The 20,000-nt window shown below is 42.9% G+C and overlaps 1 protein-coding gene across 1 annotated transcript in view; it reads right to left on the reverse strand.

Annotated features, from left to right (window-relative positions):
• The window catches only part of LOC139532996 (protein diaphanous homolog 3-like), a 255,078-nt gene that overhangs the window by 177,664 nt on the left and 57,414 nt on the right, over window positions 1-20,000 (reverse strand). The window contains exon 8 of the mRNA XM_071331142.1: window positions 3,194-3,358. Within this exon, the coding sequence (XP_071187243.1) occupies window positions 3,194-3,358 (165 nt within the window). The remainder of the gene's footprint in view (window positions 1-3,193; window positions 3,359-20,000) is intronic.

Here is a 20,000-nt window from a genome sequence, read left to right on the forward strand (position 1 = left end):
ACTGTGAACGTGGACTGGCTACATCACCAGGTGGTTTTCTATCACTGTGAACGTGGACTAGCTACATCACCAGGTGGTTTTCTATCACTGTGAACGTGGACTAGCTACATCACGAGGTGTTTTTCTCCCTCTTCTTGTTGACAGTAATAACCGCTGTGAATCTCACAGGTGACGTTGATGGATGTCAGCCCTTTGCAGCTCAATTCACTGGTCATTTCCAAACGTCTAGCAAACGTAACCCTTGCTCATTGCTTTTCTGTCCATCTTATAGATGTTGACAGACGCTCAGAGCAGCTAAATGATCACGTCTTCCCAGGAGGAAGATGTGTCATGAATCTCAGAGGAACATTGATTACTATATCAGAGGGAAACGTGGCGTCGGTTTCGGCAAAGCAAATCAAATACAACGCCTCAGGTGAACGGGAAACACGAGGTCACCGACGTTAGTCGAAGTGGAAGGCAAAAATCAAGCCCTGTTGGAATGAAACAACTACAGTTGAAGTCACTTATAATTCACTGTATCACAATTCCAGTGGGTCAGAAGTTTACATACACTAAGTTGACTGTGCCTTTAAACAGCTTGGAAAATTCCAGAAAATGATGTCATGGCTTTAGAAGCTTCTGATATGCTAATTAACATAATTTGAGTCAATTGGAGGTGTACCTGTGGATGTATTTCAAGGCCTACCTTTAAACTCAGTGCCTCTTTGCTTGACATCATGGGAAAATCAAAATAAAGCAGCCAAGACCTCAGAAAATACATTCTATGATCCTTGGGAGCAATTTCCAAACACCTGAAGGTACCACGTTCATCTGTACAAACAATAGTACACAAGAATAAACACCATGTGACCACGCAGCCGTCATACCGCTCAGGAAGGAGACGCGTTCTGTCTCCTAGTGATGAACGTACTTTGGTGCGAAAAGTGCAAATCAATCCCAGAACAACAGCAAAGGACCTTGTGAAGATGCTGGAGGAAACAGGTACAAAAGTATCTATATCCACAGTAAAACAAGTCCTATATCGACATAACCTGAAAGACTGCTCAGCAAGGAAGAAGCCACTGCTCCAAAACCGCCATAAAGCCAGACTACAGTTTGCAACTGCACATGGGGACAAAGATCGTACTTTTTGGAGAAATGTCCTCTGGTCTGATGAAACAAAAATAGAACTGTTTGGCCATAATGACCATCGTTATGTTTGGAGGAAAAAGGGGGGGGCTTGCAAGCCGAAGAACACCATCCCAACCGTGAAGCACGGGTTGTGGCAGCATCATGTTGTGGGGGTGCTTTGCTGCAGGAGGGACTGGTGCACTTCACAAAATAGATGGCATCATGGGGAGGGAACATTATGTGGATATATTGAAGCAACATCTCAAGACATCAGTCAGGAAGTTAAAACTTGGTCGCAAATGGGCCTTCCAAATGGACAATGACCCCAAGCATATTTACAAAGTTGTGACAAAATGGCTTAAGGACAACAAAGTCAAGGTATTGGAGTGGCCATCACAAAGCCCTGACCGCAATCCCATAGAAAATGTGTGGGCAGAACTGAAAAAGTGTGTGCAAGCAAGGAGGCCTACAAACCTGACTCAGTTACACCAGCTCTGTCAGGAGGAATGGGCCAAACTTCACCCAACTTATTGTGGGAAGCTTGTGGAAGGCTACCCGAAACGTTTGACCCAAGTTTAACAATTTAAAGGCAATTCTACCAAATACTAATTGAGTGCATGTAAACTTCTGACCCACGGGGAATGTGATGAAAGAAATAAAAGCTGAAATAAATTATTCTCTCTACTATTATTCTGACATTCACATTCTTAAAATGAAGTGGTGATCCTAACTGACCCAAGACAGGGAATTTGTACTCGGATTAAATGTCAGGAATTGGGAAAAACTGAGTTTAAATGTATTTCGCTAAGGTGCATGTAAACTTCCGACTTCAACTGCATGTTTTTAACTAGAATTTAATAAAATTCCTGTAAAAAAACAAGCAAAGGTGAGAGACACACTTATCTTAATCATACACGAAGCCCCCAAAAAATGGCCAATTCGACGAAATGTCTCCCCCAAGGAGAGAAGTTGACAGTAGAAAGAGACCGTAGAAGAACACAGAGGCTCATGGGATTGAGAAGCGAGAGGAGCGTGGTCGAAGGCACCATGGGAGTAGAGCACATTAACATTCAGGACCACGCAGGTTAATTCACCAAATTTCAACATTTCAAATATGACATCATTTAAAATAATAAAAGCAATGAGATTTGTCTCATCATCGTAGCAGAGAAGTAGAAAATAACATGTCATTTCAAATGTTGAGAGAGAGAGAGAGAGAGACAGAGACAGAGAGAGAGAGAGACAAAGAGAGGCAAAGATAGAGAGAGAGAGACAGAGACAGAGAGAGAGACAGAGAGTGAGAGAAAGAGAGAGACAAAGAGAGAGAGAGAGAGAGAGAGAGAGAGAGAGAGAGAGACAAAGAGAGGCAAAGATAGAGAGAGAGAGAGAGAGACAAAGAGAGACAAAGAGAGACAAAGAGACAGACAGAGAGAGACAGAGAGAGAGAGAGAGAGACAGAGAGAGAGAGAGAGAGAGAGAGAGAGAGAGAGAGAGACAGACACACAGAGAGAGAGAGAGAGAGAGAGAGAGAGAGAGAGAGAGAGAGAGAGCGAGAGACAAAGACACAGACACAGAGAGAGAGAGAGAGAATGCCTCTCTTCTGTCAGATTACTGCGAGGCTAACACCTTCACCCCATAGATTACAGTTAGTTGATATGGAGACTGAGGGAGACAGATTACAGTTAGTTGATATGGAGACAGATTACAGTTAGTTGATATGGAGACAGATTACAGTTAGTTGATATGGAGACAGATTACAGTTAGTTGATATGGAGACAGATTACAGTTAGTTGATATGGAGACAGATTACAGTTAGTTGATAAGGAGACAGATTACAGTTAGTTGCTATGGAGACAGATTACAGTTAGTGGATATGGAGACAGATTACAGTTAGTTGCTATGGAGACTGAGGGAGACAGATTACAGTTAGTTGATAAGGAGACAGATTACAGTTAGTTGCTATGGAGACTGAGGGAGACAGATTACAGTTAGTTGATAAGGAGACAGATTACAGTTAGTTGATAGGCAGAGAACCACATCGTTTAGATACAGAACGACAGACTGCCAGATCTCCACTCACCAGGAACATGGTTCTGAAGTTGCTGAGGTCTGTGAACAGTTCCTCCACAGAGGTCTTCTTGGGGTCCATGGCAAAGTAGTCCAGCATGTTCTGATAGAGGGTTCCCATGTTGCCGTGCATGACCTTCAGCTTCTGGTACTGCTCTCTGGCCGACGTGGCAAAGCTGTGAAGGTCCAACGTTAAGGCTGAAACGGGACTGGAGTCAGTGGTTACTGGATTTTACAATTCCATTTCAGTCATTTAGCAGACAGTGCAGAATAGTCACAGGACTGGAGACTAGGAACATAGAGAGAGAGAGAGAGAGAGACAGAGAGAGAGAGACAGAGACAGAGAGAGAGGTAAAGGTGATGACTAAAACACACAGGACTAAATGGAGAGAGGCTGCGAGGCTAACACCTTGACCCCATAGAAACAATATACTACACCTCTAAATAGCCTCTCTCTCTTTCTGTACTCTTTGAGGACGAGGAAGGGGAACTATTAGAGAGTTCAATACACATCTCTCTTTCAGTACTCTTTGAGGACGAGGAGTGACCAGGAGTGTGTTCTAGTGTCCTTTTCTCTTTACACACACACACACACACGAGCATGTGCAGCAAGGTGATCAGCCACACGGGAAGAAAGGAGCGAGATGAGGAGGGAGAGCCTTTGAAGCAGATGAAAGTGGACTCAACACAACAGAGATAATAGGTGGTGGACTGGTACATACTGGAGGAGAGGAGGAGGAGGATGAGGAGGAGAGGAGGATGAGGAGATGAGGAGGATGAGGAGATGAGGAGGATGAGGAGAGGAGGATGAGGAGGATGAGGAGATGAGGAGGAGAGGAGATGAGGAGGAGGATGAGGAGGAGAGAATCAATAGGAGGTAGTCTTGTATATTTGAGGAGAACAGTTGGAGGGGTCAGGGTTGACTGTCTCTTCCTCTTCCTCCCTGCTACTAAAAATATTCCTCTTCCTCCCCCTGCTACTAAATCTCTTCCTCCCCCTGCTACTAAATATCGTCCTCTTCCTCCCCCTGCTACTAAATATCTTCCTCCCCCTGCTACTAGATATCTTCCTCTTCCTCAACCTGCTACTAAATCTCTTCCTCTTCCTCCCCCTGCTACTAAATATCTTCCTCTTCCTCCCCCTGCTACTAAATCTCTTCCTCCCCCTGCTACTAAATATCGTCCTCTTCCTCCCCCTGCTACTAAATATCTTCCTCCCCCTGCTACTAAATCTCTTCCTCTTCCTCCCCCCAGCTCTCTCCACATAATCCCCACCCTGAGAAACTCCCCCTCCGTCTCCAACCAGAATCTACCAGAAGCCTCTCTCCTCACTGAAACCATATGAGTTGAAACCATTGTACCGTCGTAGGGGAGGAGAGTGACTCAGAAAGGCTTCTGAGGAGAAACGGAACACATCCACCCACCTGGAGTCAACCAAGCATGGACCGAGCAAACAATCACACACACACACACACACACACACACACACACACACACACACACACACACACACACAGACAGACACACAGACTGATCGATTCAAAGACTCAAAGACATACACACACAATTGAAAATGCCAACAACACGCCACTCACTCAAAGATAACTGAAAGACAAACCAGGCTAAAAACATTCTAACTCATTTAGAAAAATCATTGCATCCACTGTAATTTTTTTTAAATCATAGTGTCTGTTAAGCACATGAGCTTCTCCTCTGTAAAGAGATCACCTGTCCAGGTACAACACTATCCTAGATGTGATTTAGCTCTTTGTGCCAAACCTGCCTGCACGCAAAACACAGGCCACTGTCCTCGTGACAGATTGCAGTTAGTGGATATGGAGACAGCTTACAGTTAGTTGATATGGAGACTGATTACAGTTAGTGGATATGGAGACTGAGGGAGACAGATTACAGTTAGTTGATATGGAGACAGATTACAGTTAGTTGATATGGAGACAGATTACAGTTAGTGGATATGGAGACAGATTACAGTTAGTTGATATGGAGACAGATTACAGTTAGTTGATATGGAGTAGGATTACAGTTAGTTGATATGGAGACAGATTACAGTTAGTTGGTATGGAGACTGAGGGAGACAGATTACAGTTAGTTGGTATGGAGACTGAGGGAGACAGATTACAGTTAGTTGATATGGAGACAGATTACAGTTAGTTGATATGGAGACAGATTACAGTTAGTTGATATGGAGACTGAGGGAGACAGATTACAGTTAGTTGATATGGAGACATATTACAGTTAGTGGATAAGGAGATATATTACAGTTAGTTGATATGGAGACATATTACAGTTAGTGGATAAGGAGACAGATTACAGTTAGTTTATATGGAGACATATTACAGTTAGTGGATATGGAGACAGATTACAGTTAGTTGATATGGAGACAGATTACAGTTAGTTGATATGGAGACAGATTACAGTTAGTTGATATGGAGACAGATTACAGTTAGTTGGTATGGAGACAGATTACAGTTAGTTGATAAGGAGACAGATTACAGTTAGTTGGTATGGAGACAGATTACAGTTAGTTGATATGGAGACATATTACAGTTAGTTGATATGGAGACAGATTACAGTTACTTGGTATGGAGACAGATTACAGTTAGTTGATATGGAGACAGATTACAGTTAGTGGATATGGAGACAGATTACAGTTAGTTGATATGGAGTAGGATTACAGTTACTTGGTATGGAGACAGATTACAGTTAGTTGATATGGAGACTGAGGGAGACAGATTACAGTTAGTTGATATGGAGACAGATTACAGTTAGTTGATATGGAGACAGATTACAGTTAGTTGGTATGGAGACAGATTACAGTTAGTTGATATGGAGTCAGATTACAGTTAGTTTATAAGGAGACATATTACAGTTAGTGGATAAGGAGACATATTACAGTTAGTGGATATGGAGACAGATTACAGTTAGTGGATAAGGAGACATATTACAGTTAGTTTATAAGGAGACATATTACAGTTAGTGGATAAGGAGACATATTACAGTTAGTGGATAAGGAGACATATTACAGTTAGTGGATAAGGAGACAGATTACAGTTAGTTTATAAGGAGACATATTACAGTTAGTGGATAAGGAGACATATTACAGTTAGTGGATATGGAGACAGATTACAGTTAGTGGATAAGGATATATATTACAGTTAGTGGATAAGGAGACATATTACGGTTAGTGGATAAGGAGACATATTACAGTTAGTGGATAAGGAGCCATATTACAGTTAGTTTATAAGGAGACATATTACAGTTAGTGGATAAGGAGCCATATTACAGTTAGTGGATAAGGAGACAGATTACAGTTAGTTTATAAGGAGACATATTACAGTTAGTGGATAAGGAGACATATTACAGTTAGTGGATATGGAGACAGATTACAGTTAGTGGATAAGGATATATATTACAGTTAGTGGATAAGGAGACATATTACAGTTAGTGGATAAGGAGACATATTACAGTTAGTGGATAAGGAGACATATTACAGTTAGTGGATATGGAGACAGATTACAGTTAGTTGATAAGGAGCCATATTACAGTTAGTTGATATGGAGACATATTACAGTTAGTGGATAAGGATACATATTACAGTTAGTTGATATGGAGACATATTACAGTTAGTGGATATGGAGACAGATTACAGTTAGTGGATATGGAGACAGATTACAGTTAGTTGATATGGAGACAGATTACAGTTAGTGGATATGGAGACAGATTACAGTTAGTGGATATGGAGACAGATTACAGTTAGTTGATATGGAGACAGATTACAGTTAGTGGATATGGAGACAGATTACAGTTAGTGGATATGGAGACAGATTACAGTTAGTGGATAATGAGACATATTACAGTTAGTGGATAAGGAGACAGATTAGAGTTAGTGGATAAGGAGACATATTACAGTTAGTGGATATGGAGACAGATTACAGTTAGTGGATAAGGAGACAGATTACAGTTAGTGGATATGGAGATATATTACAGTTAGTGGATAAGGAGACATATTACAGTTAGTGGATAAGGAGACAGATTACAGTTAGTGGATATGGAGACATATTACAGTTAGTGGATAAGGAGACAGATTACAGTTAGTTGATATGGAGACAGATTACAGTTAGTGGATAAGGAGACAGATTACAGTTAGTGGATAAGGAGACAGATTACAGTTAGTTGATATGGAGACAGATTACAGTTAGTTGATATGGAGACAGATTACAGTTAGTTGATAAGGAAACTGAGGGAGACAGATTACAGTTAGTTGATACTGAGGGAGACAGATTACTGAGGGAGACAGATTACAGTTAGTTGATATGGAGACAGATTACAGTTAGTTGATATGGAGACAGATTACAGTTAGTTGGTATGGAGACATATTACAGTTAGTTGATATGGAGACAGATTACAGTTAGTTGGTATGGAGACTGAGGGAGACAGATTACAGTTAGTTGATAAGGAGACAGATTACAGTTAGTTGATATGGAGACAGATTACAGTTAGTTGATATGGAGACAGATTACAGTTAGTTGATATGGAGACAGATTACAGTTAGTTGATATGGAGACATATTACAGTTAGTTGATATGGAGACAGATTACAGTTAGTTGATATGGAGACAGATTACAGTTAGTTGGTATGGAGACTGAGGGAGACAGATTACAGTTAGTTGATATGGAGACAGATTACAGTTAGTTGATATGGAGACATATTACAGTTAGTTGGTATGGAGACTGAGGGAGACAGATTACAGTTAGTTGATATGGAGACATATTACAGTTAGTTGATATGGAGTCAGATTACAGTTAGTTGGTATGGAGACAGATTACAGTTAGTTGGTATGGAGACTGAGGGAGACATATTACAGTTAGTTGATATGGAGACAGATTACAGTTAGTTGATATGGAGACAGATTACAGTTAGTTGATATGGAGACAGATTACAGTTAGTTGATATGGAGACAGATTACAGTTAGTTGATATGGAGACAGATTACAGTTAGTTGATATGGAGACAGATTACAGTTAGTTGATATGGAGACAGATTACAGTTAGTTGATATGGAGACAGATTACAGTTAGTTGGTATGGAGACTGAGGGAGACATATTACAGTTAGTTGATATGGAGACAGATTACAGTTAGTTGATATGGAGTAGGATTACAGTTACTTGGTATGGAGACTGAGGGAGACAGATTACAGTTAGTTGATAAGGAGACAGATTACAGTTAGTTGATATGGAGACAGATTACAGTTAGTTGATATGGAGACAGATTACAGTTAGTTGATATGGAGACAGATTACAGTTAGTTGGTATGGAGACTGAGGGAGACAGATTAGAGTTAGTTGATATGGAGACAGATTACAGTTAGTTGATATGGAGACAGATTACAGTTAGTTGGTATGGAGACTGAGGGAGACATATTACAGTTAGTTGATAAGGAGACAGATTACAGTTAGTTGATATGGAGTCAGATTACAGTTAGTTGATATGGAGTCAGATTACAGTTAGTTGATATGGAGACAGATTACAGTTAGTGGATATGGAGACAGATTACAGTTAGTTGGTATGGAGACTGAGGGAGACAGATTAGAGTTAGTTGATATGGAGACAGATTACAGTTAGTTGATATGGAGACAGATTACAGTTAGTTGATATGGAGACTGAGGGAGACAGATTACAGTTAGTTGATATGGAGACTGAGGGAGACAGATTACAGTTAGTTGGTATGGAGACTGAGGGAGACAGATTACAGTTAGTTGATATGGAGACAGATTACAGTTAGTTGATATGGAGACAGATTACAGTTAGTTGATATGGAGACAGATTACAGTTAGTTGCTATGGAGACAGATTACAGTTAGTTGCTATGGAGACAGATTACAGTTAGTTGATATGGAGACAGATTACAGTTAGTTGCTATGGAGACAGATTACAGTTAGTTGATATGGAGACAGATTACAGTTAGTTGATATGGAGACAGATTACAGTTAGTTGATATGGAGACAGATTACAGTTAGTTGCTATGGAGACAGATTACAGTTAGTTGATATGGAGACAGATTACAGTTAGTTGATATGGAGACAGATTACAGTTAGTTGATATGGAGACAGATTACAGTTATGTTTTATTTTGGGGAAAATGGGTTCAGTAAAAAATGAATATTTATATTTTTTTATATTTAAGCTTTTTTGAAGTGGGTGTTTTCCATACTTCTGATTACTGAGACACACACACACACACACACACACACACACACACACACACACACACACACACACACACACACACACACACACACACACACACACACACGAAGATAAATCAACAAAACGACCTAAACCCATTGAAGTTAGAGAACACGACGGATCCTAATCCTAGCTAGAAGGTCACCCTCCCAGCTGACTAAGACGGTGGCATATTTCTCCTTGGGAATGTTGTTGCTAATATCCAGTAGCTTTGATGTCGATTTAAATCACTAATCCCTTTAATGAGGGCAGGTCTTAAACTGTCATCTACACACAGCCAATCAGATCTGACAAATATCAGTGTGTGTATGGGTGTGACTGTTTATGTGACGGTATATGTGCTGCCAATGTGTGTAGCTGTCTCTGTCTTTGTGCACGTTATCAGCGTGTGTGTCTGTATCTGTGTTTGTTTGTGTGTATATATATGTGTGTGTGTGTGTATATATATATGTGTGTGTGTGTGTGTGTATATATATGTCTGTATCTGTGTGTGTGTGTGTGTGTATATATATATGTGTGTGTGTGTGTGTGTGTATATATACAGTGGGGAGAACAAGTATTTGATACACTGACAATTTTGCAGGTTTTCCTACTTGCAAAGCATGTAGAGGTCTGTAATTTTTATCATAGGTACACTTCAACTGTAAGAGACGGAATCTAAAACAAAAATCCTGAAAATCACATTCTATGATTTTTAAGTAATTAATTTGCATTTTATTGTGTGACATAAGTATTTGATCACCTACCAACCAGTAAGAATTCCGGCTCTCACAGACCTGTTAGTTTTTCTTTAAGAAGCCCTCCTGTTCTCCACTCATTACCTGTATTAACTGCACCTGTTTGAACTCGTTACCTGTATAAAAGACACCTGTCCACACACTCAATCAAACAGACTCCAACCTCTCCACAATGGCCAAGACCAGAGAGCTGTGTAAGGACATCAGGGATAAATTGTAGACCTGTACAAGGCTGGGATGGGCTACAGGACAATAGCCAAGCAGCTTGGTGAGAAGGCAACAACTGTTGGCACAATTATTAGAAAATGGAAGAAGTTCAAGATGACGGTCAATCACCCTCGGTCTGGGGCTCCATGCAAGATCTCACCTCGTGGGGCATCAATGATCATGAGGAATGTGAGGGATCAGCCCAGAACTACACGGCAGGACCTGGTCAATGACCTGAAGAGAGCTGGGACCACAGTCTCAAAGAAAACCATTAGTAACACACTACGCCGTCATGGATTAAAATCCTGCAGCGCACGCAAGGTCCCCCTGCTCAAGCCAGCGCATGTCCAGGCCCGTCTGAAGTTTGCCAATGACCATCTGGATGATCCAGAGGAGGAATGGGAGAAGGTCATGTGGTCTGATGAGACAAAAATAGAGCTTTTTGCTCTAAACTCCACTCGCCGTGTTTGGAGGAATAGAAGGATGAGTACAACCCCAAGAACACCATCCCAACCGTGAAGCATGGAGGTGGAAACATCATTCTTTGGGGATGCTTTTCTGCAAAGGGGACAGGACGACTGCACCGTATTGAGGGGAGGATGGATGGGGCCATGTATCGCGAGATCTTGACCAACAACCTCCTTCCCTCAGTAAGAGCATTGAAGATGGGTCGTGGCTGGGTCTTCCAGCATGACAACGACCCGAAACACACAGCCAGGGCAACTAAGGAGTGGCTCCGTAAGAAGCATCTCAAGGTCCTGGAGTGGCCTAGCCAGTCTCCAGACCTGAACCCAATAGAAAATCTTTGGAGGGAGCCGAAAGTCCGTATTGCCCAGCGACAGCCCCGAAACCTGAAGGATCTGGAGAAGGTCTGTATGGAGGAGTGGGCCAAAATCCCTGCTGCAGTGTGTGCAAACCTGGTCAAGAACTACAGGAAACGTATGATCTCTGTAATTGCAAACTAAGGTTTCTGTACCAAATATTCAGTTCTGCTTTTCTGATGTATCAAATACTTATGTCATGCAATAAAATGCAAATTAATTACTTAAAAATCATACAATGTGATATTCTGGATTTTTGTTTTAGATTCCGTCTCTCACAGTTGAAGTGTACCTATGATAAAAATGACAGACCTCTACATGCTTTGTAAGTAGGAAAACCTGCAAAATCGGCAGTGTATCAAATACTTGTTCTCCCCACTGTATATGTCTGTATCTGTGTGTGTGTGTGTATATATACAGTGGGGAGAACAAGTATTTGATACACTGCCGATTTTGCAGGTTTTCCTACTTACAAAGCATGTAGAGGTCTGTCATTTTTATCATAGGTACACTTCAACTGTGAGAGACGGAATCTAAAACAAAAATCCAGAAAATCACATTGTATGATTTTTAAGTAATTAATTTGCATTTTATTGCATGACATAAGTATTTGATCACCTACCAACCAGTAAGAATTCCGGCTCTCACAGACCTGTTAGTTTTTCTTTAAGAAGCCCTCCTGTTCTCCACTCATTACCTGTATTAACTTCACCTGTTTGAACTCGTTACCTGTATAAAAGACACCTGTCCACACACTCAATCAAACAGACTCCAACCTCTCCACAATGGCCAAGACCAGAGAGCTGTGTAAGGACATCAGGGATAAAATTGTAGACCTGCACAAGGCTGGGATGGGCTACAGGACAATAGGCAAGCAGCTTGGTGAGAAGGCAACAACTGTTGGCGCAATTATTAGAAAATGGTAGAAGTTCAAGATGACGGTCAATCACCCTCGGTCTGGGGCTCCATGCAAGATCTCACCTCGTGGGGCATCAATGATCATGAGGAAGGTGAGGGATCAGCCCAGAACTACACTGCAGGACCTGGTCAATGACCTGAAGAGAGCTGGGACCACAGTCTCAAAGAAAACCATTAGTAACACACTACGCCGTCACAGATTAAAATCCTGCAGCGCACGCAAGGTCCCCCTGCTCAAGCCAGCGCATGTCCAGGCCTGTCTGAAGTTTGCCAATGACCATCTGGATGATCCAGAGGAGGAATGGGAGAAGGTCATGTGGTCTGATGAGACAAAAATAGAGCCTTTTGGTCTAAACTCCACTCGCCGTGTTTGGAGGAAGAAGAAGGATGAGGACAACCAAGAACACCATCCCAACCGTGAAGCATGGAGGTGGAAACATCATTCTTTGGGGATGCTTTTCTGCAAAGGGGACAGGGCGACTTCACCGTATTGAGGGGAGGATGGATGGGGCCATGTATCGCGAGATCTTGGCCAACAACCTCCTTCCCTCAGTAAGAGCATTGAAGATGGGTCGTGGCTGAGTCTTCCAGCATGACAACAACCCGAAACACACAGCCAGGGCAACTAAGGAGTGGCTCCGTAAGAAGCATCTCAAGGTCCTGGAGTGGCCTAGCCAGTCTCCAGACCTGAACCCAATAGAAAATCTTTGGAGGGAGCTGAAAGTCCGTATTGCCCAGCGACAGCCCCGAAACCTGAAGGATCTAGAGAAGGTCTGTATGGAGGAGTGGGCCAAAATCCCTGCTGCAGTGTGTGCAAACCTGGTCAAGAACTACAGGAAACGTATGATCTCTGTAATTGCAAACAAAGGTTTCTGTACCAAATATTAAGGTCTGCTTTTCTGATGTATCAAATACTTATGTCATGCAATAAAATGCAAATTAATTACTTTAAAATCATACAATGTGATTTTCTGGATTTTTGTTTTAGATTCCGTCTCTCACAGTTGAAGTGTACCTATGATAAAAATTACAGACCTCCACATGCTTTGTAAGTAGGAAAACCTGCAAAATCGGCAGTGTATCAAATACTTGTTCTCCCCACTGTATATGTGTGTGTATATATATGTCTGTATCTGTGTTTGTTTGTGTGTATATATATGTGTCTGTATCTGTGTGTGTGTGTGTATATATATATGTCTGTATCTGTGTGTGTGTGTGTGTGTGTATATATATGTCTGTATCTATGTGTGTGTGTGTGTGTGTGTGTGTGTGTATATATGTGTGTGTGTGTGTGTGTGTGTGTATGTGTGTGTGTGTATATATGTGTGTGTGTGTGTGTGTGTGTGTGTGTGTGTGTATATGTGTGTGTGTGTGTGTGTGTGTGTGTGTGTGTGTGTGTGTGTGTGTGTGTGTGTGTGTGTGTGTGTGTGTGTGTGTGTGTGTGTGTGTGTGTGTGTGTAGACGAGAGCAGGTGTGCTTGGCTACAGAACGACCCATATATCGGTCCGACGTCGGCCTTTCCTAGTCTATCAGCCCTCGTCTATGGACTCAGCCAGTATTCCCTCTACGTAATAACACTGCTGCTACGCCGGCCACCGGCTGAGCCACCGGCTGAGCCACGAGCCCCGCTGAGGAATGTCTAGCTGGGGGACATGGAACAGCTAGCTAGCTCATTATCCAACAGAAAGGAGGGGGGTCGTATAAAGAAATGGATGAATTGACACAGTGACCAAACTCCTGTTGTAAATATTACTTTAGTTAATTCATTAATACCAAGGCCGGTGTCGACGGACATGGACGCCAAAAAAAAAAAGGCCAGCTAGCTAAACCTGCTAGCTAAGTGACATGTTAGCTAAGTGACATGTTAGCTAAACCTGCTAGCTAAGTGACCTGTTAGCTAAGTGACATGTTAGCTAAACCTGCTAGCTAAGTGACCTGCTAGCTAAGTGACCTGTTAGCTAAATCTGCTAGCTAAGTGACCTGTTAGCATAGACTACGATCACCGACCGTAACGTTAAACTGGTTATCGTTATGAACACGCAACGTTTTTCCGACAACGAGCCGTCTGACTTGTGGTGTGACGTTAGCTACTGACTGACGTGCTGATCCGACCAATCACAATCCATTAACGGGACCGTTAACAGTGGAGTTGGATGATTGTCGTTAGCAGGGACAGGAGGAAGTATTTTACCCTGTATTGTATGAGTATTGTATGGTGGGTATTGTAATGCGGGTATTGTATGGCGAGTATTCTATTGTGAGTATTGCATTGTGAGTATTGTATTGTGAGTATTGGTGAGTATTGTATGGTGAGCATTGTATGGTGAGTATTGTATGGTGGGTATTGTAATGCGGGTATTGTATGGCGAGTATTCTATTGTGAGTATTGTATTGTGAGTATTGCATTGTGAATATTGCATTGGGAGTATTGTATTGTGAGTATTTTATTGTGACTATTGTATGGTGAGCATTGTATGGTGAGTATTGTATGGTGAGTATTGTATTGTACGGTGAGTATTGTATGTCGAGTATTGTGCTGTGCATATTGTTTGGTGAGTATTGTGCTGTGCGTATTGTATGGTGAGTATTGTGCTGTGCGTATTGTATGGTGAGTATTGTGCTGTGCGTATTGTATGGTGAGTATTGTATGGTGAGTATTGTGTTGTGAGTATTGTATGGTGAGTATTGTATGGTGAGTATTGTATGGTGAGTATTGTATTGTGAGTATTGTATGGTGAGTATTGTATGGTGAGTATTGTGCTGTGCGTATTGTATGGTGAGTATTGTATTGTGAGTATTGTATGGTGAGTATTGTATGGTGAGTATTGTATGGTGAGTATTGTATGGTGAGTATTGTATGGTGAGTATTGTGCTGTGAGTATTGTATGGTGAGTATTGTATGGTTAGTATTGTATTGTGAGTATTGTATTGTGAGTATTGTATGGTGAGTATTGTATGGTGAGTATTGTATTGTGAGTATTGTATGGTGAGTATTGTATGGTGAGTATTGTATTGTGAGTATTGTATGGTGAGTATTGTATGGTGAGTATTGTATGGTGAGTATTGTATGGTGAGTATTGTATGGTGAGTATTGTATGTTGAGTATTGTATTGTGAGTATTGTATGGTGAGTATTGTATTGTGAGTATTGTATGGTAAGTAGGTTGATGCCATCTTTACATTTACATCCAGTTTATCAAGAGATTTACTATTCTAATAACATGCTTCCCATTGTTGTTATGTAGTTAGATAGTTACCTTTTTAAACCATACATGGCTGTCTGGGACATTGTACCACAACATGTTGAAATGTAAAGACACTCAATATCGGCCCCTTGACCCATAAAATCACTAAATAAATATATACGTGAGGGCAGCCTCATCTCTCACTCTGTTCCTCCCTCTCTCTCTCTCTCTCCATCCCCCTCTCTCTCTCTCTCTCTCCATCCCCCATCTCTCTCCATCCCCCCTCTCTCTCTCCATCCCCCCTCATATCTCTCTCCATCCCCTCATCTCTCTCCATCCCCTCCTCTCTCTCCATCCCCTCCTCTCTCTCCATCCCCTCCCTCTCTCCATCCCCTCCCTCTCTCCATCCCCTCCCTCTCTGGTACGGGCTATGCTCCCTTCTCCATCCCTTCCTCCCTCTTGACTGGCTGGGTAAACTCTGCTACTTAATAGGTGCTGCTCTCAAATTGACTTATGATTGGCTCAGACCGGCCTGAGGAGTGCCACACACACACGCACACACACAGCCAACAAGTGAGAGTCAAGAGCCACTGTATTTTCTGATGTCCTCTATTCCTACTCCCTTCTGCTTCCATTATCTCTCCTCTCCCTTCTGCTTCCAATATCTCTCCTCTCCTCTCTCCTCCTCCTCCCATCTGCTTCCATTATCTCTACTCTCCTCTCTTCCTACTCCCTTCTGCTTCCATTATCTCTCCTCTCCTCTCTCTTCCTACTCCCTTCTGCTTCCATTATCTCTCCTCTCTTCCTACTCCCTTCTGCTTCCATTATCTCTCCTCTCTATTCCTACTCCCTTCTGCTTCCATTATCTCTCCTCTCTCTTCCTGCTTCCATTATCTCTCATCTCCTCTCTCTTCCTACTCACAGATGCTTCCATTATCTCTCATCTCTCTTCCTACTCCCTTATGCTTCCATTATCTCTCCTCTCCTCTCTTTTCCTCCTCCCATCTGCTTCCATTATCTCTCCTCTCATCTCTCTTCCTACTCCCTTCTGCTTCCATTATCTCTCCTCTCGTCTCTCTTCCTACTCCCTTCTACTTCCATTATCTCTCCTCTCATCTCTCTTCCTCCTCCCATCTGCTTCCATTATCTCTCCTCTCATCTCTCTTCCTACTCCCTTCTGCTTCCATTATCTCTCCTCTCCTCTCTCTTCCTACTCCCTTCTACTTCCATTATATCTCCTCTCCTCTCTCTTTCTCATTCCTTATGCTTCCAGTATCTCTCCTCCCTCATCCATTATGCTTCCATTATCTCTCCTCTCCTCCTACTCCCTTCTGCTTCCATTATCGCTCCTCTCTTCCTACTCCCTTCTGCTTCCATTATATCTCCTCTCTATTCCTACTCCCTTCTGCTTCCATTATCTCTCCTCTCACTTCCTGCTTCCATTATCTCTCATCTCCACTCTCTTCCTACTCACAGATGCTTCCAGTATCTCTCATCTCTCTTCCTACTCCCTTCTGCTTCCATTATCTCTCCTCTCCTCTCTCCTCCTACTCCCTTCTGCTTCCATTATCTCTCCTCTCTCTTCATCTTCCCTTCTGCTTCCATTATCTCTCCTCTCTCCTCTAGTTCCTCCTCCTCTCTCCTCTCCTAGTCTAGTTTATCTCCTCCTCTCTCCTCTCCTAGTCTAGTTCCTCCTCCTCCTCTCCTAGTCTAGTTTCTCTCCTCCTCTCCTCTCCTAGTCTAGTTTCTCTCCTCCTCTCTCCTCTCCTAGTCTAGTTCCTCCTCCTCCTCTCCTCTCCTAGTCTAGTTTCTCTCCTCCTCCTCTCCTCTCCTAGTCTAGTTTCTCTCCTCCTCTCTCCTCTCCTAGTCTAGTTCCTCCTCCTCCTCCTCCTCTCCTAGTCTAGTTTCTCTCCTCCTCTCCTCGTCTAGTTTCTCTCCTCCTCTCTCCTCTCCTAGTCTAGTTCCTCCTCCTCTCTCCTCTAGTACCTCCTCCTCTCTCCTCTCCTAGTCTAGTTTCTCTCCTCCTCTCTCCTCTCCTAGTCTAGTCCCTCCTCCTCTCTCCTCTAGTACCTCCTCCTCTCTCCTCTCCTAGTCTAGTTCCTATGTGGTGCTGACTGCAGCTCTAAGTGAAATACGTGTTTTAATTGAATCATGAAACCTGACAGAATATCACAGGCTCACTTGATGGGGACGGAGGAACAACACACACAGACGGAGGAACAACCAACAGATGCTGGGAGGAAATTAAGTTATCAACTCTCTGGAAGACAGAGAGATGAGGACAGAGATACAAAGAGGAGGACATAGAGACAAAGACAGAGACAAAGAGGAGGACAGAGAGACGAGGACAGAGAGCCAGAGAGACGAGGACAGAGAGCCAGAGAGACGAGGACAGAGAGCCAGAGAGACGAGGACAGAGAGCCAAGGACAAAGAGCCAGAGAGGAGGACAGAGAACCAGAGGGGAAGACAGAGAGCCAGAGCGATGAGAACAGAGAGGACAGAGAGAGGAGAACAGAGAGGACAGAGAGAGGACATAGAGGAGGACAGAGAGCCAGAGGGGAAGACAGAGAGCCAGAGGGGAAGACAGAGAGCCAGAGGGGAAGACAGAGAGCCAGAGCGATGAGAACAGAGAGGACAGAGAGAGGAGGACAGAGAGGACAGAGAGGAGGACAGAGAGGACAGAGAGACAGAGCGATGATGACAGAGAGGACAGAGAGGAGGACAGAGAGAGGAGGACAGAGAAGACAGAGCCAGAGAGGACAGAGAGGAGGACAGAGAGGACAGAGAGGAGGACAGAGAGGACAGCCAGAGAGGACAGAGAGGAGGACAGAGAGGACAGAGAGGAGGACAGAGAGGACAGAGAGATGAGGACAGAGAGAGGAGGACAGAGAGCCAGAGAGGAGGACAGATAGTCAGAGAGGAGGACAGAGAGACAGAGAGGAGGACAGAGAGAGGAGGACAGAGAGCCAGAGAGGAGGACATAGAGACAGAGAGAGGACAGAGAGAGGAGGACAGAGAGGACAGAGAGGAGCACAGAGAGAGGAGGACAGAGATGACAGAGACGAGGACAGAGAGGACAGAGCAAAAGACAGAGAGAAAGAGCGATACAGGCAGACGTGAAATTGTTAACCTTCTGGTTCACACACAACCATTCCTCTCCTCCCCCTCCCCTATTTCATAACAAATGTGACCCGTTTCAGGAACCAAGCTGTATGTCACGGGTCACTACTTCACAGGAGAGCTGTTTGAACAAAAAAAGTGTTTGTTTTTATCAAAATGTGTTTTTGGATGAAATGCCTTCTCAAACATGTGAACTTTCATGTGCCTTCATAAACTTCTATGACATTTGTAAATATTAATAAAATTGTAAAATTACCTAGTTGGTTTAGCCACAGGGGGGAAAAAAAATCAGGAACCTTCCTGCTAGCCATGATTGGCTGAGATAATGAGTGGGCTGGACAATGCCGAGAGATGAGTTTGGATTGGTCTGCCATATAGCCCGCTGTCTGTTTGAGCTGGTCAGTCTGTGTTGGTAATACTGTCTAAAGCTGTTTTTTATGAAATGTATCTTGTAGTAAAACTGCGTGTTGCTCTCCACTTCCTGGAGGACCGAGTTTTGAAACCAGTGGAATTAGAGTCTGATATCTCAGGAGAAAACACCTTTCTCCGGATTACATCTTCAAACTAACGGCAACCAATCCGTGACAGGAGATGCGTTCATCGATGATCTATACGGGTAAGATAGTCTAGCTAGCTACATTTTCAGATATGACACGTTCTTAATTTTCACAGAAAGTGTACTGTTAGCTAGCTAGCATTTCCTGTATGATCTTATTATTCGTATCTCAGAGCCATTTGCTTGACTAGTTACAGCCTAAAGTCAGCAAGCTAACATTGAACCTGGTTGGATAGCTTCCTGCAGATTCATGCAGGGTAGTAACGTCACAAGTTGGGATTATGGTTCATTGTTTAGCTAGCTAGCAAGCTAGCTACTTGTCTTAACAAAAGACTCCACAATGCACATATCCATTTCAATAGAATGTCACTGCAACAACCGTTGATCGACGTAGCTGGTAAATTCCCTCTGGCTTATCTACTCCGATGTCAGACCACGGGTACGATAGTCTAGCAAGCTACAGTTTCAGATATTACACGTTTCTAATGTTGACATAAAGCCCACCCACGGTGCTCAGAAGGACAGAAATCCCATTTAGATGATGGTAATTCGTGTTATCAGAACATGTAACTCCTGTAACGAAGCAGCCAATTAAACGTTGTAGTCGGCGTTCCAACCCTACTCCAAACAGCAGCACCTGATGAGACCGGTTCCATTTGTGACTAACGTCTCTGTTAGAAACGCAGAGAGAGGGGAGATCTAAAGATGCAACAACCAGGATGAGTTGATAATATGACCAGGATGGGTTGATAATATGACCAGGATGGGTTGATGATATGACCAGTATGGGTTGTTAATATGACCAGGATGGGTTGATAATATAACCAGGATGGGTTGATAATATGACCAGGATGGGTTGTTAATATGACCAGGATGGGTTGATAATATGACCAGGATGGGTTGTTAATATGACCAGGATGGGTTGATAATATAACCAGGATGGGTTGATGATATGACCAGGATGGGTTGATAATATGACCAGGATGGGTTGATAATATAACCAGGATGGGTTGA

The sequence above is a fragment of the Salvelinus alpinus genome, chromosome 10, assembly GCF_045679555.1.
Source record: "Salvelinus alpinus chromosome 10, SLU_Salpinus.1, whole genome shotgun sequence".
Taxonomy (NCBI): domain Eukaryota; kingdom Metazoa; phylum Chordata; class Actinopteri; order Salmoniformes; family Salmonidae; genus Salvelinus; species Salvelinus alpinus.